The sequence below is a fragment of the Salvia hispanica genome, chromosome 3, assembly GCF_029641045.1.
Source record: "Salvia hispanica isolate PSC_SH4W2 chromosome 3, Shi_PSC_v1, whole genome shotgun sequence".
NCBI lineage: Eukaryota > Viridiplantae > Streptophyta > Magnoliopsida > Lamiales > Lamiaceae > Salvia > Salvia hispanica.
The window spans coordinates 9,416,739-9,441,887 of NC_142694.1; the positions used below are offsets into that span (position 1 = coordinate 9,416,739).

Here is a 25,149-nt window from a genome sequence, read left to right on the forward strand (position 1 = left end):
TATTATTATTATTATTATTATTATTATTATTATCAATTTTCAAGGTTTTTTTCGATTTTTACATTCCAAAAATGTTAAAACTGGATCGCTAGTATGTCAATTATGAAGCCGCAACGGAAGGTGGGCGGTTGGCGGGTGGGGATGGGCCGTCCATCGCGCCGAAGGTGGGCAAAGTGGCGGTAGATTTTGATACCAAAATTTAAGTGCTTGGTCCCAAGATGTTACTATATCATTGTCCACTAGCTCCATAAAATATATTTTTAAGCAAAAAGTTTAATTAGGGCATCCACAAGTGATAAAAATAGCCCCAAATTGTGTTACAACTCATATATTCTCTACCATTTTAGCATTTTAAATTTCAGCCACAATTTATTTTCCATGTTTTTATTTAAAATTAAATTTGTATATTGGGAGTATTATCTTATTATTAATATTTTATTAAAATTAATGTACATAATTAGCCACTAATTTTGGGAAGACATCCATGTTTCCTCTCTTTCAATTCTCCTATTCATCTTCTTCCACCTCTCACACTCCTTTCTTTCTTTTGTAAATGGAAAAAAATTGTATTAGGTGGTAAAATCCCGCAACCGCAATAGGGCTGAAAACCCCGCCGCAAGCGGTCGATCCCCCCACTTTTCTCCCTACAATAGCACCCTGAAGTCCTGAACACCATTGCACACGGCCAACTGAATTGAGTGCTATTGTGAAAACCCTTAAACTTTAATTTCGATTTTGATTTTTAAATTGTAATAAATCATGCATTTAAAAAAAAAAAAATCAAGATGTTTTAATTTTTAATTCACTCCATAATTGTAAATTCTTCATGACCAAATAATTAAGTATTGAGCTTTGGTAAATGAACTAGAAAGTTGGATCATTTACTAACCACAACATGAATTACTTCATAAACTATACTTCTTCCTTCTTCCTCCATTCCAACTAAGTTGAATCATTTTCTTTCTTACTTTATTCCATTATCTACTTTAATCTCTCTTTATATTTTCTACTTTATTCATTTTTCTAACTTTTTAACACAATTCTTAATCTCCGTGTCTAAAAATTTTGATTTAACTTAGTTGGAACGGAATATGTATAATTTATCTTTTATATATAGTATTTATTTATTTATGCTAAGAGCATCCCCATCCGTGCTCTTAGCTAAGAGCACGGAGGTGGGCCCGGACCCACTTTTACTCATTGTCCTTAGCTAAGAGCACAATATCCACATCCGTGCTCTTAGCTAAGGACAAGCTCAAGGGTCCCACCATTCTATTATTCAATTTAAATACTCCAATTATTAAAAACATTTCTACATTATAAAAATACATTAAAAAATAAAAATTACATAATTAAAATCCTAAAAAATAAAAATTAAATAATTAAAATACTAAAAAATAAAAATACATAATTAAAATCCTAGAAAATAAAAAATACATAATTAAAATCCTACAAATTAAAAATTACACACGTGGAAGACTAGTCATCTATCCCCAATTGCCTCTTGAGACCCCGGATCATTTGCTCATGTGTTGCAAGTTGATCCGGAGTCATCCGAGATGTATCGTTCATATAGAGTTGACTCAAGATGACCCACAACGTGTTGTTCGGGGGTGGAGGAGGCACAAAGGGAGCGGGGGCCGGGGTGGGGGCGGATGGAGTCGAGACGCGACGGCGGGGGCGGTTGGCCGCCGCCTTCTTCCTTCCTTGCGGGCGGGAACCGCTCGGGCCAGCGTCGGGGCTACCCAAGTTAGCTCCGGCAAGCTGGGTAGCCATATCATCGGAGACGCCGTCGGATAGGGCAACCGACCTGGACCGTTTGCTGGAGGAGCTGGAGGAGGATGCTGCTATGCCGCCCCTATACTTCGGATGTTGGCGCCCCTCCTGCCAACAATCGAGGTACTTGAACGGTTTGAACTCCTCCCGTTGGTATGCCGCCAAGGCGGCAGTGACGATGTCGAGCTCGTTCGTGCCGCTCCCCACCGACCGCTCTTCCTGGAGGTAAATCCCCTGGAACTTCCCGATTGCCTCGTTGCATCTGTAGATGCAATTGCGAACCATACTATCATTGCGATAGATGGTTCCCGCCGGCCGGGTTTCATTGTAGAGGCGAGTGATGCGCCACCAATACGTATCCCCGGTTTGGTTCGTGCCGACGTCCGGATCTTCGGAGACTGCCAAGTAGGCTTTGAACATCGCCATCATCTCACCCGGAGTGTACGGGGTGCGGGTGCCACGAACAGGAGGAGTAGGAACAGAAGTAGGAGTAGGAGTAGAGTTGTTGCTCCCTCCCGATCCGGGTTCGGGTGCCCACCCGAACCCGGGGGCGTTTAGGTCGTGCAACGGGTAAGGACGGTAGCCACCTGGAGATTGCGAACCTTGGGTTTGAGGAGGGGCCGTAAATTGGGTTTTCGGACTATATCCGGCCTCGGAGTCGAACCAATCGTGGTTCCAACCGCGATTGCCGGAAGGGTGATCGTCGGAGCCGGACATTGTGTAGTGTGGTGAGAATTTAGATGAGAGAGTATGAGGAAAAAAGATGAGAGAGTGTAGATGGTGATAGAATAGATAATAGATGAGAATGTGATTTTTTTTGTGTTGGAGTTGGGGTATTTATAAATGAAAATGTGAATTTTGGGGGAAAAAATTGAAAAAAAAATTAAAAGTGGATAGAAAACGGATATATTTTTTTGGGAAGTGGGAAAATATTTTTTTATTATTTAAAAACATTTTTTAAAATAAATTTTGAATTTTTAAAAAAATAAAATAAAAAAAATGAAATTGCCAACGGCTATGCCGTTGGCCAATCAGAAGCTGCCACGTAATTGTGCTCAGCGGCACGGACGTGCTCTTAGCTAAGAGCAGCGCCGTGCCGCTGGCACGGACGGACGACCTCTAGCGGCGGACGGACGAGCTTTGTCCAGCGGCACGGACGGACGCGGTTTTCCCTACCGCTGCGGATGCTCTAAAGTTGTGGACGGTGTCCGTCCAATCAATCATTTGGGCGGTTTAAAAAAATTTTCACATTTAAAGCCAACTTAATCCACAGCAGAATATGATAGAATCGAAATGGATGTGAAGTCCACGTCACGCTATCGAATATAAATCCACAAGTAAGAAGAATGATAAAAAGTTAAAAACGTATCTCTGTTCCCCTCTCCCTTTCTCATCGATCCTTCAACAGTAGAGATAGCCGAAGAGATGCTGGAGTTGTTCCTTCTCGGGTGCACCGGAGTTGTGGTGTTCCTTCACGGAGCCAATTTTTTCTTCCGAGCTCTCTATTCGCCTTTCTCCCTCCGCCATATCAGGTCTTTCTTCATCTCATTAATCCTATTTTAATTTTCTGTCTTCTTTCATATTATTCGCAACTAGATTTGGAATATTTCCTTCTTGTATTATTCTACTACTGTATTTTTTAATACAAAATACTAAGCATTCTTTTATTTTTTTCTGCAATAGTTTCTTGGGAGCTGCTGGTTGGTAGAAGGCTAGAAGCGAAGCAAGAGTAATGCTCCATTTGTAAATATACCTATCGTGATTTAGGGATCAATTCTTTCTACCACTCTTTCCAAAAGTAAATTCACATTGTATAAGTTCACAATTTTGGCAAGAGTTCTACAAAGAATTCATAAATCAGTCACTTTTTTTTTAAGTTTCCTGATTTGATAGATTATGCATTTGTTGTACATATATATAACAATCACTACCTTCATCATGTTATTCTATTTGTCTATGTATATGAATTCCACAAAAACTACATTTGGATGGTATATGAATGTGCAAATCCAATGTGCAACACAAGATCTTCACTTCCTCATATCAATGAAGAATCATCCGAAAAGAATGTTTTAAAAATCGGACCGATAAGTGAACCGATGAAACTATCGATTCACGGTTCAACTGGTCGGATCGGTCCAACGACTGGTCGAGCCGAAATATGTCAGTATTTGTATATATATGAGTAGGGGCATGTTAGGGTGCCACCACCCCTTAAAATAACACCATACCACCATTCCTAGCCAATCATTTGTACATGTGGACGAATAATAAGCTGCCACGTGGCAAAAAAAAATCTGGAAAAAGATGGTCAGCAAATGGTCTTTATCCAGCAATATTTCTTGTCCAGCAATATCCGACACACTATACATCAATCTATAGATTGTTGTGTAGTGTTTGTAATATTGCTGTGTAGCGTTTATAATATTGTTGTATAAGCGGTGTGAAGAGCTTGGCTTAGAAGCTAATGATGGTGAGTGAAAGCGTGTTCTCAAAATTAATAAAGAAAACCCTCGATCCAGGGGATCCGCTAGACAATGGGTCTAGGAATTCATAGAACCTTGAGCTACCTGTCGTTGGACACACAATCTCTACCTTAACTCCCTCTTCAAAAACCCTCAACCCGCTTTAGTTAAGAAAAACTAGTACATGGAAGTAGGGATCGAATCCATAGAGATGAATGCGCAATTAAACATGTTCGAAGACTCGGGAATTTTTTTGTTGGCTGCTGCCACGCAATTTTGGGGTTGAGCTTTAATTCCTAGACTTGGTAATTGAGATATTCTACTCTAACCGCTAGATCTAGGCATAGACTTAAAAACATGCATATTAAATCGTAATAGAGCAAGACAATTACCAGATCTAATGAACAATTTCCTAAATTAACTTAGACTCGGGAAAGAAGCTAAACGTGTGGACCATTTTCTGAAAAGGTAGAGTACGACTAAAAAGCTGCAAAATAACTAACTAAAGGATTAACTAACATCGACATCATCTTCTCCATTATATTGCACGAAACAACCAGCTAAAACAGAGCAAAGCGAGAATCGAACCAACGTAAACCAAATTAAACCGACAGAAATTAAGAACAGATAAAACTGAAGCAGATCTAGACGAGGCAAAATGAGAATGCAGAATTCAAACAACTAAATGAAACACAAACAAGCAGATCCAACCAAGGGACGCTTAATCCACTCCGGATCCAAGCCACCCACAACAACCAAACACCATTACCATCTCCGATCCTCACTAGTCTTCGTAGATTCAACCGATCGACAACAGATTTCTCACAAACCAACTCCGAACTCAGATCAATCAACAATAATCAGCAAATCAAACCCAAAACAACACGATAAGATAAACGGAACATAAACAAACATATCCATTGCAAAATACGAAATATCCAACGATAGAAACAACACCAAAGCCGACCCTCGAACAGCGAGGACTCGGCGAGTACCAAAAGTAGACAGAAAATTAAAGACAATTGTTTCTTCGCCTCCGTAGAGACGGTGTTGCACCCAAACTTCAGATGAAAATGAGAACCCCACCTGAATTTTCCCCCCTCAGTGTGTGAGTGTGTCGAGAAAAGTGGAAAACTAAACTAGGAGCTAAAAGGTGATGATCAAGACTGACTTCATGTTGATTGTGTGCTCCTTTTTATAGTGGATAGAGCTTCTAGACTGTTCTTGTGATTCTTATTTTGCCCTCCAATCGATGCTCCTCAGTCTAGTGGCTCTTCATCCTTCTGCTCAATTTTCCTTGCCAGCTTCCTTCACCAGGCGATCTCTGTCTTCCTCCTGGGGCTGGCATTTTCTCTACACACCTAGCTCAAAAAGGTTTGTTAGACCTGAAAAATCGCAGAATTTAACCCTATAACCAATGCATGAAATTAGCCTTATCACGGTGTCACGGTGTCATTTTAAGAGGGGTTGTCATTTTAACACAAACCTATATGAGTATATAATTAAGTACATATTTTATAATCATTTAAATTAAAAAACATGTAAATAAACAAGCATCAATACAATATAATTTAATTTCAAATAATATACAGATATACAAATAGAGATAAATGCATGTATATACCAATTCTTAACATAGAGTTGTGATCAATGTCGAACCAATTTTAAAGACAGAACTAGAGATCAAATTTGGGCCATTAGATCTAGTTTTATTGATGAGATGCGCTGCTGTGTAAATTATTTCGGTCTTCATTACAAGCTCATTTGACTTCATTGTATTAGGTTTATTACTTCATTCTGGTACGTAATACCTTTAAACTACAATATGTTTTTATTTACTTCCGGTAGGTTTTGAAATGATTCAACAAATGCTTCATTCAAATTCATTGACCTGGGTTTTTACTTTATTCACTTTAAAAATGCAATTTATTCCAGTAGGTTTATTACTTTATTCAGAAACGTTGTTACTTTATTGGAAAAGACTTTTTACTTCATTCAGTAGGATTTCAAATGCTTCTGCACATACTTCATTCAAATAGTTTATTACACCATTCCATGTGCTTATTACACCATTCAATTAGGCTATCATTCCATCTTTTTTCAATGTCGTGGCGGCGGTGGTAGACATTGTAGAGAGGAGAATGGTACGCGACGGCGAAACCGTCTTTACGTACTGGAATGAAGTAATAATCCTATTGGAATGAAGTAAAAACCTACTGGAATAAAGTTAAATCTTCATAATATGTTAGTATGACTTATTTGTCATGGGATGAATTAAAATAGGCTCGTGATGAAGACAAAAATAATTTATAAATTTGCGCATCTCATCCATAAAAAACTAGATCTAAAAACCCTAATTTGGTATGGTTCTGCAGTTCGGCAATAAGGAGTAGATTTGCTATAATGGGACTCTATTCATATGTTTATTATGTACGAACAGCGGCGGACGCATAATTTTGACATTGGGGGGTCCAATTCTAATTTTTTTTTTAAATATCGGTGTTGCCAAAAGTTTCGACATTATAAAGATGCGAGATGAGTAATGAGATAAAAATAATTAAATGATATGGAAACTAGAGAAGTTTAAGCTAACAATACAAAAAAATTGCAAAAAGACAAATAGAAATATAAAAGTCAAAAAGGGCTCAGAGGGAATTGAATTCAGGCAAGGAAACTATCTAGCCTAGTGATTAGCCACTTGAGCTAATGAGGAAATTTTAATAATATATGATTATATGTAGTATAAATAGTAAAATTGTTGGGGGTTCATTGGACCCCCAAACCCCTTAGTAGGTTCGCCACTGTGTAGGAGTATTAATTTTCATGTTATAAACGGTTCTTCCATTATATATTATTGTTATTTTATTTTTAATCTAAGTATTATTAACTAAAACTTTATTTAGAAGTTAATTAAGATTTATTAATTTTTAGTTATGATCCATGATAAGGCTAATTTCATGCATCGGTTATATGGTGAAAAGCGTTATAATTTGCTGGGCCTAACACGTTTCCTAAGCCAGGTGTGTGAGAAATATTGCTAGATCAAGGAAATGCAGAAGGAGATGGTCTAGCAAAGGAATGAAGCGAAGTGGGCAGAATTCAAAAGAAAAGAAGGCGTGACGGAGGGAGTCAATAGCTGAGGGCAACAAAGTCTATCTATACCTCGCTGGGCCCCACTACAACGCCTATATATAGAAGAGCATGCAACGCACATCATATCACTTGTTCACTCTCTTAGCTCACACACATAACACACACTTGGGAATGGAAGATCTGGGGTAGTCGGGTTACGAAGGGTTATTTTCTTTAGAAGTTTCGCAGTTGCAACACCGTCCGCGTGTGGACGAAGATACAATCTCTTTTAATTCCGTTTGTTCTGCACTTTTGCGGTCGAACTTCACTTTTGGAAGTCGGCTTGGCTGTTGATGATACCCGTTATCTTTTCGCTTGTTGATTTGTGTTTAGTTGTGATATTTTGAGTTGATTTACGTAGATTTCGCTGCTGGAAGTTTATTTTAACAAGTATTATGTCGATCTCTGTTTTATTTTGATGTTGTGGTGTTTGATATGGGAATTCGGTGATAGATCTGTGGTTTATTGACTGATTGGAGGTTGTTGTTCGAATCTGAAGTGATGAAGTGTTTCTGTTGGTTGGAGTTTGTGTTGGACGCTTGGATCCGGAGTGGATTTAGCGTCTAAGGTTGGATCCGAAGTGAGAAAACGAAGTTGTTAGATGGATTTGAGTTTTCTTCTTGTTTTCTGTTTCACTTCGTCTAGCATCTGCAGACCTTTTTAGTTCTTCGTTGATTATGCATAAATTTGACTTAGATCTAGTTTGCTCTGCTTTGATTTCGTTCATGTTGATTTTCTTATGAGTTTCTACTCAATTTGGTTGTGGAAGATGATGTCGCTGTTAGTTAGTACTAGAGTTAGTTATTCTGCCAGCTTTTCGTACGTACTCTGCTTTTCAGTCATGGTCCCCACAGTCAGTTTATTTCCTAGGTCTAGGTAAGTAGATTAGTTCTCTTAGATCTAGTGATCGAGCAGTTAATTTTCTCGCAACGTTTTCTTATTATTTCGCCTAGGTCTAGCTATTAGCTTAGGAGTTTTAAGATTCCCAAGTCAAGTTTAATTTGTTTTCCTCAACCCAAGAAAAAATGCGTGGCAGCAGCCAACACCAAAAACACATCCAAATCCTTGAACATGAGTATTACGCATCCTTCTCTGTGGGATCGATCCCTACTTCCCTATACTAGGTTTAGTAAAGTGGTTGAGGGTTTTTGAAAGAAGTGCTCTGTGTGTCCGACGACCAGGATTTCTTGCGACCAACGAGTTCCTAGACCGCGTGATCTAGTGGATTTGCTGGACCTAGGGAACCTGTTATTTCCTTCTGAACGCACTTGCAAACTCACGTACTTTCAATCTAGTTATATAAAATATATGTATATAGCTTTCAATTATACATTTATCCTTGTAGGGATGTATTCATATTCATATGGTAATTATTGTTCTAAAACAAAACACTTGCAGTCCATTGGATATTGTGATCTAACGGTTAGATTAATGTCACGTGTCATCTAATAATGTAGATTATTATTCTAATAATGTACGCTTCGTCCGTCATTAAGAGTCCCAATTCTTGGCGCCACGAGTTTTAAGAAATGTTAAGAAAAGTGAGTGGAAAACAATTAGTGGAATAGGGGTCTCACTTGTATACATTAGTTTTAAATGAAATGTAAGTTGAATGCGTTAGTGGAAGATGGACACTATTACCATTTACGGAAAAGTGAACCATAACTCCTATTCACGGACAAACTAAAATAGAAAAACAAGACTCATATTCGTGGACGGAGGGAGGAGGGAGTACTATTTTGGTAAATAATGTAGTGTTTTAGTCTAATAATGTAGTTTATCACAACCATCAAATCCAAGGATTCAGGGGTTGTGATTTGTGTTGTGTTTGATACTAAGGAGCTGTGAGGACCCTAATACACCCCTATCATGGTATATAGTTGATAGTTGGTATAATATGGTAGTACATATTAACAAAAAAAAAACTACATTGAAAAAGTAAAGACAAAAGATTGTAAAAGATGACTATAAAACAAATTTTTCATCCCACATTGAAAACTAAAAGAAGAATCTTGTGGAATACTTCTATAAAGAGAGTCGCAAATGATTTTTCAAGTATAGTATTTATCAATTCATAGACCCAATACAAGTATGGGTTAATATGAAATGAAAGTTTAGTATAATTTTTTTTAAATTGATTTTTAGTTAGTTTTAAAAAATATAAAAAAAAATTGAAACCGGTCCAACGACCAGCTCACCCGGTCCAAAACGGCCCAACCCTCTGCCGTTTTATATGATGCATCGGACCGGAAAGGCCACCGGTTTGCGGCTGGTCCGGTCCAGTTTTTAAAACACGGTCTGAAACTAAGGTCAACAACGACTACTTCACTCTGGTTCGTATCATGCCATTCTCCACACAGAGGTCACCACCTAATACCCCGAGCCCAGGCGTATGTTCCGCCCCCGTCACCATCTCCTCTGTGTCCAGTGAAGGCGGCCCTCCCGGGTAGACCATTGAATTCAATACACCTTCAGAGGGTGCTTCTGAGTTTGATCCAGAGCATCGAGAACCCGAGCCTTCTTCATTCCGATCCCCTTGACCTCAAACTTTGCCCTCGTCAATATAGAGGCTGAGTCATCAGTCTGTGCCCTGTGCATATGTGTAAGAATATGTTCCACCTAACCGACTCAAAGTAGCCATGGTGTTGAAACTTATCTTTTGGCTCATTACTCTAGTCGGACAAGAGATGGAGAGAGTCGGAGAGTATTGATACATGTTGCAAATGAATCGCCACGTGATCACACCTCTTGCCTCATAACTGTGGTTATTGTTGTTGTCGTTGTTGTTGTTGTTTAAGGAGAGTATGCATTGGCTAGAAAAGTAGTACAACATCATGAGTGACTGGGTTATATTTACCTTGACAATATTGACAGAGAGCTTAGGGCCCAATAGTGAGAATGAAAACTAGCTAATTATTGCACACCATTAACGAATTTATATCATCTAAAATCAAGTCACTTATATCACATAATTTTTCTTAGCACATATATACATCAAGCACATAAGGGAATTAGGCCATTTAAGTGTTGAGCATGCTACCGTCGTTTATTTCCAAACCTTTTCGTTCGACGTTTCTTCTTTCTCTTGTCTCTTTGCTAATATTCGGGTGTAGCTAATTTATAGCATTATAACACATTAAAAATAGAAGAAATTATAATTTAATTTTAATTTCAATTTCAATTTACTTTCAATTGAATTCAATTTTAATTTCAATTATATGTTTATTTAAAAATAGAAGATATTATAATTTACTTTCAAACTTTGTCACAATGGAAGAAATTGTAATTTATATCTAAATTTTGCCAAAGTCTCGTATTGCAATGTCAAAAAAGTCCATTTTAATTTGTGTCACTATCAATTATAGTATTATACTTATAAAATTATATCTCAAAGTCAATAAATTGCTTAAGCATTACTATGTTAAATATAGAATAACCATTCACTTATTATTGGGGAAAAGTTTTTAAATTATAGATCATGTAAAGTTTAAGTCTTTCAAAGTGCCTAAACAATTTATGTATTACTTGTAAATAGGAGTATAATAATAATAATAATAATAATAATAATAATAATAATAATAATAATAATAATAATAATAATAACAATAATAATAATAATAGTAATAATAATAATAATAATAATAATAATAAAAGTAGATAATTTGCTTTTAAACTTTGTCACAATAGAAGAATCTGTAATTTACTTTCAAATTTTGTCAAAGTCTTATATTGTAAATTTGCAATGTCAAAAAAGTCTATTTTAATTTATGTACTATCAGTTACTTATATGTAACACCCCGACTTTTTTTTTTACGCTAAGACTTAGAAAAATCGATCTATATATATATATATAAATATATAAGTTTTGCGTCTAATTTTTTTATTATTACTTCTTGTTATGATTAATCGTTGTGAAGTATATTTTGAGTAGTGAACAAAAATAGTAATATTTCAATATAAAGTTTGCTCTAATAAAAGTCCGTTTGTGAAGACCGAGTTTCAAATAAAAAGCCCGTACACGAATTCAACGTTTAAGTAAAGATTTACTAAAAATAAAATACTCTCCATGCCCTTCGGATCTTGCTCAATAGTCACGCCTTGAATCCCGATACCTACACGAATGGATAAGAAGCGTGTTAAATCAAGACGAGACGATCGACGAAATCAAATCACATCAAACACGCAAATCAAACGACGGCTCGCGTCTTTTTAAGTGACGAGACATAATATTCTTTCCTTTTTAGGTAAAAGGAATGGTTGATTAGCCAACTTGCCTCTTATGGCAAAAAGTCCATAACCTTTGGACATTTCACTTCCACATATGAATCAAGTTTTTAACCATGGATTTCATTGCTCCTAATTCCTCTATAAATACCATCCTCACTCCATTAGTAATTCCTTTGTTTCACCACACAAAATATCTATCATCATAGTTCTCCTTCGATTGAGGATATCGAATCTTTCAAGCAAGGAAATAAAGTCTAATTACCTCCTTCACTTCTCCAAGGTATCTATCTTTGAACCATTTTGATTTCCTAGTTTTAAATCACATTTTTGCTTGCATTATGGTAGTAGTTCTTTCAAACATTTTTTTATGCCAACATCAATACGCAAAACATACTCATTCTTTTCATGCGCATAGTAGAATTTTGAATGTAGAACTACAAATCCTAATCTTATATCCATGAACACAACTTAGCCTAGCCTAGCTTAAGTAAGCTTTGCAAAATTTTAATAGACGTACAACCGTAAGAATCAAGAGCAGTAAAGGACTTACCTTTTCGCGGAGAGGGCCTCTGCCGGACAGCCGCCGCTGCTGTCTCTTCCGGGCAGCCGTCGCTGCTGTGTTCGGAAGCCACACACGCCGCCGCTGCTGCCCCTCGCAGCTGCTGCCCGGCGACACCGCCGTGGCCCAGAGCTCGCTGACCGGTCACCGCTGCGTCGTCCCGAGCAGCCTAACGCTGCCCCCCCCCCCCCCCCACCCTCTGCCCGGACAAACTCGCTGCACTCTCCCCCGCTCACTCGGCGAGCTCGGTGACTGAGATTGAACCGTAAAGAGAAATGTGAGCGTGTTCCTAGGTTTGTATGAGTGTGTGTGTGTGTGTGTGATGAAAAAAAAAAAAGGGAAAGAGGATGTACCTGGAGTCAGAGAGGTGGCGACGGCGATGTGCTACCCACCGGCGGTCAAGATCCGTAGCCAAGAGAGAGTGGCCGCCTCCGGGCAGAAGAGAGAAAGAGAGACCGAGGTAGAGGGGGAAAGAGAGAAGAAAGAGAGCCGCGACCGGCGGCTGGCGTCGCCCCCGCCATGGCCGGCGCGGGGAGTGGCAAGAGAGATGAGAGAGTAGCGTGAGGTTAGGGGGGGAGAAAGGAGGCGCCCCCTTCCATTCTTTTTTTTCTTTATAATATTTTGTATAAAGAGGTAGAGTTTACTAATTATTTAGGATCCGGGCCTCCCTATGGGCCAATTAATTTCTTGTGGTATGGTCTATTATTTCTTTTAGTTTGGGCCGAAAATCTTAGAAGAAAAAGGGAATTTTGGGCCTTGGAGCCTAAGTGAAGAAATGGACTTTTATTTACTAAATTGTTGGGTTTGATGTTCTAGTTGGGTTGTTGGTTTGTTTCGAGTTGTTGAGGTGTTTAAGTAATTAATCTTGTGATTAATTATTTTTCTTTTAGTTGAATCTCTAGATTTGATTAAACTTTAATCTTCTTAATTAATTTCTTAAAGATAGGAATGTATGTGCTTAATGAGTTCTCTCCCAAATAATTGCCAATTACTTTGAAGTCTCTTTTGAAGTTATCTTGATCGAACCTCGAGCATAGGATGCATTTCTATGTAGGACCATTGCATGTCATGCACCTTATGTATGTATTCAAGACTAATTGAATGAATATCCTCTTTCAAGAAGGGTGCGTACAAGGAGTTTGCTTGCAAAGCCGAGCTTGTGTAGAGAAATAGTACTTTATTGGGAAGCATCGAGGTGGGCTTTATATCCAACACATTAAGTGTGGATAAAATTATCAAATATATGAAATGATTTTTGTTTGATAAAATCGCACTTACTTTTTTTCAAATGTTATCGTGCCATAAATTATTTGTTTTATGATGCCTATCTGCTTGGCGATGCCAAATGAATGAATGAATGAAACGAATTCGGCTCCAATAGGACCAAGATCATTAGTGTACACAAAGGAATGGACCGTGAGTCATCGTAAGGGTTGGCCGGTCAATGTGATCGTGGAAGGTGGCCACCTTCCCGACACACAATGAACTATCAGATATGGCGGATTGATGGAATGAACTTAGCTTGATCAAGCGAACTTTATGAGAATGAACTTAGTAAGCTCGGGCCTTTAAGAAAAACCCCCGCGTGTTACTGTGATGGCATGATAATAACTTTTTCTTATACGTGTATCTTTCGGCAATGTGTTCACTGAGTACCCCGTACTCAGTCCTGCATGTATTTCTAAATGTGCAGGTTGAGCAAGTGATGAACTGGTGGCTGAGTGGAGTTGGTGGTCGTCTCATCTCTTTTGTAGGATTTTCGTGGCATGTGTCTTCATACACATGACCATATGCTTACAACTCCTTCCGCTGTGCTTATGTTGTAGTATTTTGTACTAATGGGTCATAAGAAAAATGATCAGTAACGAGTGACCTATGTTAAACACTCTTTTAAATCCTCATGATCTTTCGTTGTCTTGTGAACCTCTTTTATCTTATGAAGAGTACTTGCATGTTTTATTGTAAATTCTTTCGTCCCCTTTCTATCCCCTCTTCTTAATTCCCTCCCCTGGTCATGATTTACCGAGCAATGCTATCCTTAGCAAAGCGCGGTCGTGACATTATACTTATAATATCTCAGATTCAATAAAGTTTTTAAATATATTTTAAAAAATAAGATCTCTCAAAGTTAACAAGTGCTTAAGCAATACTACTATTTTAAAAATAAGATTACCTTGAGAAAAAGTTTTCAAATTTAAGATCATTTAAGTTTAAGTCTATTAGAGAGCCTAAACAATATATGTATTGCTTGTAAATAGGAGTATAATAATAATAAAAGTAGATAACAAGTTAAAAGTTATAACCATAAATAATTTAATTTTTTATTATATTTTTAATTAGTAATAGAAGAAATTGTAATTTACTTTCAAATTTTGTCGCAATAGAAGAAATTGTAATTTACTTCCAAATTTTATTAAAGTCTCATAAGTCATATTGCAATGTTAAAAAAAGTCAATTTTAATTTGTGTCACTATCAAATATCTCAAAGTCAAGTATCTAAACATTATTTTAAAAATAAGATCGCTTAAAGTAAATAAAGTGCTTAAAAACTACTCCCTCCGTCCGCGAATAGGAGTCCCAGTTGAGTTGGGTGCGGGTTTTAAGAAAAGTTTGAGTGTAATAATTTAAGTGTGTGATAGTGGAATGTGGGACCCATTTATATTATTATTTGCAATCAAAGTGGATTAAATTAATTGCAGCTTCTAAATTAAGGGAAAAGTGGGGTCATTTTTTATACTCCCAAGATAAAATGTCTAACCGGGACTCCTAATGGCGGACGGATGAAAATGGCCAACCGGGACTCCTATTCGCGGACGGAGGGAATAGTATGTTAAAACTAGTATAAACCAACTCGGTTAGTTCGGTTATAACCAATAACTGATCGGTTACAACCGAGTCGGTTAATTAAGTAACCAAACCGAAGATCGGGTCGGTTCCGGTTAGTTTTTTGATGGAATTTTTAGGGTCAGTTAACCGACATGTCGGTTCGGTTATTAACCGAACCGACCAAATACCCACCCCTACGATATACCATAGCGAAAATGTTGTATTGTATACCGTATCAAAAATATCCGTATGAAATAATTACATATTGTTACCATATTGATATTTCGGTATATCGTATCGAACTTCGGTACGATATATCGAAATATCGTACTATTTCAAATACATGTATACTGAAAAAATGTAATTTTAATACAGATTGATTTTCAATATATTTCGGATTACGGTATATATCGATAATTTAATACGTATTGATTTTCAATATATTTTTGTATACCGCGTTATAAGAAAATTCATATCGTTACTGTATCGAAAACTTACGGTATAGTATGGTATCGTACCAAAAATTACGGTACACCGAAAATACCGTTTTTTGGTATTTTCACCCACCCCTACATTTTACAGCCCCTTTCTCACACTCACTCTCACTCTCTATGCACATAATTTTATACTCTTTAACAAAGAATCACTCCATGAACTCGTAAATCTCTCAATCTCTTTTTCGTTTTACTACTTCAAAATTGCGTTTTAATTCACACTCTTTTCATACTCTATCAATATCTTGTTCTAGATTTATTGGTTCATCTTATTCTCTCCCAATATCCCAAGAATGTCATTGTCGTTTTCTCGAATCATGAATCCTTTGATTGCTTGTTGTGATTTTGTGCTTCAAGTGACACATTTTTTTTCTATAGTTTGGAACAGGCTATGTAATCTTATTTGGTGGAGAGGGGCATGTATGATTTAGCTCTAGCATTTGTGAATTAGTGCTATGTAATGACTTTTGACTGTAAGTCGCTACAATATTTAGTCACAGCTAGTGTATATCTTGAACTGTCTCTGTTTCTTATTATTAACACTATTTAGTTTCATTGATGTCTATCTTGAACCGTATGTCTCTTATTTTGATGTTTTGTTATTTAGTTGTGTTCTTCAATCATTCTCATCAATTTTTGGATGCAATGGGTGTGCCACACTCAGTTGCTCCTGTAATACCTCCCGTGCAGCCAAGACCCATTCTCCGAAATGTCTTGTATCCTTTTCATCCATGTCGTCCACCACCATCCCTCCAAGCAACATATCCTCCTTTTCCAATTTTTCCACCTCTTTCACCACCACCACCCCAAGCAACATATCCTCCTCTCCCACCTCGTCACCTCTTCCACCACCACCCCTCCAAGCAACAAATTCTCCTCTCCCAACTCGTCCAACTCTTCCACTACCACCACCCCTCCAAGCAACATATTCTCATCTCCCAATTCGTCCACTTCCACCCCAAGCAACATATCCTCCTCTCCCAACTCATCCACCTCTTCGACCACCACCCCTCAAACCAACAAATTCTCCTCTCCCGACTCGTCCACCTCTTCCACTACCACCACCCCTCCAAGCAACATATTCTCCTCTCCCAATTCGTCCACTTCCACCCCAAGCAATATATCCTCCTCTCCCAACCCATCCACCTCTTCCACCACTACCCCTCCAAGCAACAAATTCTCTTCTAACAACTCGTCCACCTCTTCCTCTACCACCACCCCTCCAAGCAACACATTCTCCTCTCTCAATTCGTCCACTTCCACCCCTACCAAATTAGTCCACTTCCTCCAACTCCTCCCCTACCAAATTAGTCCACTTCCTCCAACTCCTCCGGTAGTCCACCTCCTCTTCTTCTAGCTAATGATCATGTTAATGATCTTACTTATATAACACATTTTGGTGATAACACGAAGAAGGTTCCATTTATTTATCTTTATATTCTTAAAATTCATACGGAGTATCAAATTAAAGTGGGATGATTAATCATAACGGAGGAGGTAACAAACATAGAAGTTATTCCTTCCGTCCCACAATAAGAGTCATATTTGGTTTGGGCACGAGTTTTAAGAAATGTAAAGAAAAGTGGATTGAATAAGTTAATGGAATATGTGTCCCACTTATATATATTGGTTTTATAATAAAATGTGAGTAGAATAAGTTGGTGGGATGTGAAACCTACTTATTATGGTAAAGTGAAATATGACCAAAGTGAAATATGACTCTTATTGTGGGATGGAAGGAAATGACAAAATATGACTCTTATTATTGGAGGAAGGAAATAATCTTTATCTTTATTTTAATTCTCATGATCCTTATAATTAGTACTATATCCATCCATAAAAATAATCCAGTTTTTTTTTTCATTTCGGACTATCATCAAAATTATTTTTTTCTATATTTTTCTATTTATTGTAAGCCTACTAACCCTCTTGAAGTGTATTTTTAACATTTCATGTGTTTTTTCTTATTTACATTTCTTGCACAATTTTTTTTTCACAAATGGAATGTATATTCAAATACTCCCTCCGTCCCAAGGAAGATGACCCATTTCCTTGAGCGGCACGGGATGTTATGCAACTTTATTTTGTGTGTTGAGTGGAGAGTAAAGTAAGAAAGATGGAATAAAGTAGAGATAAAGATGCTTCTATTTTAAGTAATGATTCATCTTGGTTGTGACAAACTAAAGAAAAAAGTTGGTCATCTTCAATGGGACGAGAGAGTACTTCATTCGTCTTGTCACAATACTTCTTTTTGACATGAAATTTAAGAAAATTATTTTATGAGTTAAATGTAAAAAATAAAGTATAAGAGAAAAAAACTAAGAAAAAATAAACATATAAAATAAGAGAGAAAAAGTACTGTTTTTTGTTAAAAAATATATCAATCACTAAACAATACAAAATATTTAGAAATTTGATCACTTGCAGTGAAATAAAGGAGTACGGTCTAGTAAAAATTCAAGCTTCTTCAGTACTCAGACCCAATTAACTAGATAAGTTCAAGGTTACTTCAATGCTTTCCCAATATATCAAGTATGTTGTTTGACTGTAGCAAGTTACCAATATTGTTGATTTGGTCAGAGATATAAATATAAATATAACTGCATATCATTATCATAAACTACAGTAATCTACCGAGTTGCTCCATGAAGATTGATCACTTCTCTTCCACAGACTGCAAACTGCATTGAGCTCTTCCGAGCTCTTTCTCAAAGTAAGACGTATGATTTGATGTTGTAGCATGGGAAGGCTTCTGCATATTCACAAAATCGTACATGAACTAATGCGTACATATGTCTCGTTGCTGGTCAGTTATGCCAGCAAGCTCGGCCCGTTCTCAGCTGCTGTCTTGGCATGTTCTTGGCTTTGATGTCTTGTCATTTGGACATCGCGATTGAAATGTGTCCTCGCTTTTGCATATGGCGCAGGTCTCGCTGAGCAAAGAAACAATTCAGCACGTAAGAAATGAAGTACTGGATCTGCCAAATTTAATGTGCTCCCAAGCAGTCTACATTCAAGAGAAATATTTACATGCGATTCTCTGAGAACGAAGAATATTTTGCCGCCTTTTCCACCAACATGTCAAGCAAGTCGCTATCAGTACAAGGGCCACAAGGGATGCCAGCCCGATGCCAATTTTAGCACCAACGGAAAGATGTGGCCCGCATGTTGCTAATCCAGGGATGCCACAAAGGCCTGAGTTATCAGTAAAGCTGCACAAAGATGAGCAGAAATATTCTTAGGGGACAACTAGAGAAGCCTTATCTCATAGAGGCATAATACTGAAGTCATATCATCTAACTAGAATTCATGAAACATAGGGCCCAAATTCATGAAACCTCAATTGATGGTCCAATCTAATAATGACTGAAGATATAAATTTGACAAATAGGTAAAACATACTTGAAGCTAGCTCCATGCAAGAGCCTTCCCCCGAGTGCAGCTGGAACTTTTCCTGATAAGGAGTTGCCGTTCAGGTCGCTGTGAAAAAATAGCAACAGATTAGTCCATGTCGAAGAATTTTCATTGCGGAATCAGGTAACATCTTGAAATTTCTTACAGTATCCGTAGTGACGTTAGCTGTCCAAGACTTTCAGGGATGGATCCATTGAAAGAGTTGAATGATAGATCGCTGTTGTTCAAAACTCTTGCTTCAGCATTTGTTAAGTGGATGAGGCAATTTAAGCATATTTAATCCAGTGCAAAATATGAGATAGTAAGTAGAAGGTATCAACTTGATCTATCAACAGTAGATCATGAAGGAGAAAATGATTGACTGCATTCGACTCTTAATGGTCTACACACTCTATTAGTCTTAAATGTTTATTTAGAGATCAGGAGCGCGATCTGGGATCAAAAGTTATCCATCAATGGATGCAGGAGTTACTCTGGTGTGCTTTATACACGTACCGTGTTTGTAAGTTACATACTCCTATCTTACACTTCTATTTTAGAGTTTACAATCAAACTAAAACAGTCAAAGCCCCCAACTTTTTTGAACTCATTTCAACAACTTAATAGAAATTAAAACCTATTCCAAGTTTTATATACTAGGAATCCTATCAAAAAGGCATAATTCAGAGAATTGTTTTGAAGATCATTCATTATTCTGAGTCCATAGCCTTTGGTTACTTGAAATGGAGTAAAGAAAAAAGAAAACATGACAGCTGCAACATCCACCATTGTCCACTAACATAAAACATCAACAAAGATAAGCAAGTTCAGACTTCACCATTCTTCTCCACACTTCGGAGGAGAGAAACCAAAGAAATAAATCTCAAACCAGGCTAACAATGGTGTAAATTTTACTCACAGAATCTCCAGTGTAGGAATTGATCCAAGTGAAGAGGGAATGCCCCCAGAAATGCTGTTCCCACTTAAATTTCTGTAAACACACAATTTACATAAATATGAGATAAAGAGAATATTTGCTTTACTGTAATGCAATGTTAAAGACTTTCTAAATCAAGCCATGCATATGAGTTTTATAACCGACGAGTGGAGAAATGTAGTATCATTCCCAGTACCATAAAAAGAAACTCATAAGAATCTGCTTATCAATTTAAGCATAATTTATTATCATAACTAGATGGCCCCGATTTGACTTACATGCTCTGGAGATGGCGAAGATGAGATATATCATTTGGTAAGAAACCCCTCAAACCCTGATTGTCAAGAATTCTGACCTCGCAAAGCAAATAAAAGAATTAATACATAAAATTCGATCATGAATGGAGAAAACAAAGTATAAGTGAATGGTACGATTTTGATTGGGAATAATGGTTTTCTGATGAATGCCAGACAATCCAACTAGAATACTATTGTGATAAGCATTTGGTTACAATTTTCAAACTTTTATCGATAAAACAGAAACACACAAAGGGATGCTGTTAAACACAAAATCAGTAAGTACGCATCTAGTCAAAGTCACAGTGACTCTTTGCCAGAAATAAGCATCTAAGAAATGATTCCAGGTAATCTTCCAAGATCTAGAAGGGGCAATTTCAAATAGCAAAAGAAGACTATAAGTAGAAAAGTAAAAAAAGAGACTATCCTACCTGTAGCTCATGATATTCCTTTATCAGTTTATTACTGTGGATTTTCATAAAGGTATCTCCTACAATTTTGTAGTGAGAACACAGCCCATGTCGTGGATAAACTTTATGCGATCAAGGTTCAAATTCAAACAAGCCTTTAGAGACAAAAAAACTTCTGTATGTTGGAACTTGATATATTTCCTCCTCATAAAAGTATCAGCTTCAGCTGTATCAGTCTTTGAATTCCATAGTTCTGATGAAAGCATGCCTACTAAGAACAGTATGAATCTAGTTCACTTTTCTTGGTAATTACATTTGCTTTTATTTTTTTCAGTTGCTTAATAATGCATCAAGAAATTCAGTCACTTCAATGGTAAGGCATTTACAAATCTCATCTCTGCTTCAAAAAGGGGTAGATGTTTAGATTTATTTGCATATAAAAGACCTAGGTAGGGATCAAGTGCATACAGCCCATCAATAACATGTTTACTGATACTTCTGTTATACTGACAGTCCACTCCACTCCATGGATGCTGTTCGGGAACACAAGGATCACCATTCCACCCTAAACGGAGAGGAAGACCAAGAGCGCCCTTCAACTTTTGCAAAGCCTCAACTACAAGGAAAAAAGTTTTAACACTTATAATTCTAGAGAGGATGAAAATGACATGCACAAAGTGACATGATAGCTAAGACAGTCTCAAGAAACCACGAACAATTACAAAAAGGATTATGTCCAATTGGTTTGAAAAGTGATCATTTTTATATACTCCCTCCTTCCCCTAAAAATATGAACTTTTGAAACGGCACGGGTTTTAATGCAAAATTGGTAAAGTAAGAAAGAGATAGAAAGAAAAGTGTGTTAGTGGAACATGGGTCCCACCCACCTCATTTGAGAGAAAGAAATTTCCTTAAATAGAAAGTTTCTATTTTTAGGGGACGATGGGAGTAATAACTATGGCCATCATCCAATAAAGAACACACTGCCAGTATCGCCAAAAGAAAGTAGTTTTTGTCAATAATGCCTCTGTGACAACTATTGGTGTGGTTATAAGCTCATTTTGCTTAGATATGCATGTTCCAGTAGATACACTCAAGAGTCACTATTTGCCCATTTGGAATGCAGATGGTACACCTTGGACTAGGAATGTTATCTTGATAGTGATTTTTTCTATGTCGCGTGATCAGGGTAGAGTTTCCAGGGTTAGAGTTAGCCGAAAAAGTAAGAAGTTTGCCCGGGGCACCTGAATATCTTATATTACACACACCCCTAAATTCCCATGATTGTACCAGTTCTCTAAGAATCGAGGATAGCTGTAAGCATCAAAGCTAGGGGAAACAGGATATTAGATACATAAAAGAATTACTCCCTCCTACCCCAAGAATATTAAAAGAGAGTTATCTCTGGTCATCAACATTTTACTAAAGATTCCACTATTGCTATTGCTACATACATAGCCCAGCTGGTGAATTTTGTGGAATTTCCTTTTTTTACCAAAGTTGAGGAAGGGGTGCTGGATTAATATTGAATAATATTTTACTCTAATTAATCAATGACTATGTTGTGTTGGTCAAAAGGATATCCCTTCTCCTGAATGAAAGGAAGCAAATAAATCACATTCACTTCTATGAATGGCCAAAACCGGATATGCATAAATAACTACAGGGAATAAAATTATGTCTTAACAGATATTGACTGAGATCCTAATTCCTCTTTCACTTTAAAACTCAACAGAAGATAATATTTTCTTATAAGAGGCAGACCCATTCTAGCAAGTAAGACATGAGCTAGATGATTGCATAAGAAATACTTATCTCCATACCCCGACAATGATGTAAATCTAGGTGTGTTAAATAAGATGCAGAATATAATTGGAAACTCAGGTTTGATAAATATGATTTGTATTAGGCTTACTCTCAGCTGGCAGCGTTTTGGATTCAGCTAAAACAAGCTCCAAAAGCTCTATAGCACAGATTAAAGCATAATTTCCTTTTGTAGGATGCAAAGTTATGGTCAAACTCCTCCCACTGACAGCATATGTTTTGTTCAAGACAAGCGCGCTATTTATGCCCCCAGACATACTAAAAATGTCAACATCTCGAAATGCAATGTCACCATTGATCAGGACATCAAACACCCTCTGTCCTGCTTCAGTGACTGAAGGATCTATTTCAGCAAAATGCAACCAAATGGAATAATTCCTAGTAGGTTCAACCTCCATTGTGTACATCAAATCAGGTTGCGTATCAGTACTGATGAGAGCGTTTTGATAGAGAGCTTCTGGATAAAAGTTGGGCGACTGCGAGCTCTGTTTGATGCTTTTCTGAGTAGATATGACCTTATCAGAATTCTCACCAAATGTTGGGAGGAAATTCCAAAATCGGTCACCGCCCCACCGGTCTGCACTGTAATCAGCACCAAACTTTGGTTTCTCAGCACCACAATTAAGTCGCCTGTCGGTTCTGAGAATAGTTCCTTGACCATAGCCACCGCCAAAATAATAAGCCCTATTATCTATCTGAAGAATTTCAATGGATAGTATAGCTGGATCTCCATGTCCAGTGCTATGGAAGCAAAGAGTCGATGTTCCATCTTTTAGAAAAATGAGGCCTTCAACAAATGCACGCTCATCATCATGGTTGCTCCAACCAGATGGAAGTGAATAAACCAAGGTTCCCTCAATTGAGACATCGAACAAAGGTTCATTGTCAAAGCTAGGTTCTGCAAGCAATCCGAAGAAGATCCTTACAAGATAATGGCCACGGGGAACTTTCTTTATGTTGTAGCAGTTTTCAGTACCCTCAGACAAAGGAAAATATCGGAGTGTTTTGAGTGGAGGAGAGATGAAACTAGGGATGGTCGCATTAGCAGGAATGCCTCCGGTGTATGCAAAATCCTTGTACCAGTGAGTATTTGTTGGAGAAGTATAAACATCATCACGAGCTCCGCAGCTTATTCGCAATGCATATGGTGCTGTCAAAACACAAAATTCATGAAGTGAAAAGGGCTATATTGCTAAGTAAGCACAGATACCTACCTATTCAAGAAAAATGAATCCATTCATAAAAACTTCACTTGGAAATGCATTGTAAAATACAACAATTACTAAATGCCACATGTAAATCAACACATACTGACGAAAAATCTTCAATTGACTTGGGCGCTCTAAGCAGACCTAGACCCCCAAAGTTTTCACGCTTGTGCTAAATGTCCTAACACCCCCAACCAATCTACAAGCTTCTAACTTGGACTAGCAAGAGCTCATTTCAACAAAATATGTTCAAAATCCTCACTCTCGACACACTTTACAATAAAACTAAACCAAAATTTAATCAATTTACTCCCATTTCATCGAATTGTAACGTCAAATAACCCCATAAGCTCCAGATTAACTCAAAGCCCTAAAACAGTTCATACATACCCACTAACTAATCGACCACATCACTTCAAGATGCACTAATCTCTCGCGTGCAACGCGTAGTTGCGTGTGAGAGTGTTTTAGAGTGAGAGAGAGATGAACCTCGAGCAAGAGAAGGCTTCGGGGCAAATAATAAGGCAGTCAAGAGTAAGAGCACCCGAAATTCCAGCATTGCTGCTCCGACTTCAGATTAGCAAAAGTGAACAAGCTTCTTCAGGTTAATCAAGGAAAAAAGTGAATGACATTCCGTCTTGGATCCCTTCCCCTTATTGTAGTGCCCAATCTTGGAATGAGTTGATTGAGATTCTTCAATTCTTGGCCGCGATTTCGCCGTAATATTAAATACTTTATTGGAAAAATGGGAAGTTGTAGCGTGGTGCAGGTAAAACAGTTGGCAATTTATTCTAGTGTAGTGAATGTCGACTGCAGTGAAAAAATAGAAAAAAAAAAATGGAAACTTTGTCTCTCCAATTTCGAGAGTATTTGACCCGTGATATGCTCTTCTTAATTTGCTTTTTGTGGACATTTTGTCTTGCAATTGAGTGCCGGTGGGCTGTCTCATTCCGTAGAACCCACTTCCACCCACGCGACCACATTCTCGGATCGCCTTAAAAATCAATTCTTTGCAAGAAGCCAAGAAGCAAAACACCTTATTCCACTCAATATTCAATTTTAATTATGGAATATATTTTTTTGACATGATGGTGATGGAGGTTGAAATGGTAATTGTACATTATATTAGTTTTAATTAAAATTTATATTTTGAATATGTACTTGATTACCGTTGCATTAATGTGTTTATTAAATACACCTATTTAAGATTGATTACATACTTCTATGACTAATTTAAATAGGATAAGACCAAAATTATTTTGAATGAGTAGCATCATTAACTACACACTTCTATGACTAATTTGACCCTGTTTATAGTTATAGCCTTATAGGAGGAAAATTACACTATTACAAGTTTTCCTTATTTATATTGTATTAAAAAATATGTAATTAATTTTATTCTTAAAAATATCCACAGTTATTAAAAAATTCACAATAAATAAAAATTTAAATAAAATAATCATTCATAGTATTTTAATGGAATAGAATTTTTATTCATTTTATTACACTATCACAATGGTGTGAACTAAACTTTTTTTCCAACAAACTTTGACACTAAAACTTTTTTCTTGGCAAATGACTTGTACATTTTCTCGGTAGACG

General features: G+C 37.2%; 1 protein-coding gene and 1 long non-coding RNA gene across 2 annotated transcripts; one reads left to right on the plus strand and one right to left on the minus strand.

Moving 5' to 3' along the window:
* The first annotated feature begins 3,030 nt into the window (after positions 1-3,030).
* On the plus strand, positions 3,031-3,652 carry LOC125213628 (uncharacterized). Its single transcript, XR_007174970.2, has 2 exons — positions 3,031-3,308; positions 3,460-3,652. It is a non-coding gene; the product is annotated as an uncharacterized LOC125213628 (long non-coding RNA).
* A 14,311-nt stretch (positions 3,653-17,963) lies between these two features.
* On the minus strand, positions 17,964-24,397 carry RLP4 (receptor like protein 4). The gene is made up of 9 exons (XM_048116886.2): positions 24,037-24,397; positions 22,431-23,489; positions 20,984-21,131; positions 20,088-20,159; positions 19,792-19,863; positions 19,039-19,110; positions 18,882-18,959; positions 18,510-18,691; positions 17,964-18,412 (listed from the first exon to the last, which is right to left on the minus strand). The coding sequence occupies exons 1-9, from the start codon at positions 24,104-24,106 to the stop codon at positions 18,291-18,293; spliced, it is 1,875 nt and encodes a 624-aa protein (XP_047972843.1). The 5' UTR covers positions 24,107-24,397; the 3' UTR covers positions 17,964-18,290.
* Between the last annotated feature and the right edge of the window lie 752 nt (positions 24,398-25,149).

Bases quoted from the DNA above. Each gene is read 5' to 3' on its own strand.
- RLP4 (XM_048116886.2), bottom strand. From the start codon at position 24,106: ATGCTGGAATTTCGGGTGCTCTTACTCTTGACTGCCTTATTATTTGCC. The intron at 23,490-24,036 runs GTTCATCTCTCT...GTGTTTTGACAG, and splicing joins GAAGCCTTCTCTTGCTCGAG to CACCATATGCATTGCGAATA. The intron at 21,132-22,430 runs GTAAGCCTAATA...TTTTCCTTGTAG, and splicing joins CAAAACGCTGCCAGCTGAGA to TTGAGGCTTTGCAAAAGTTG.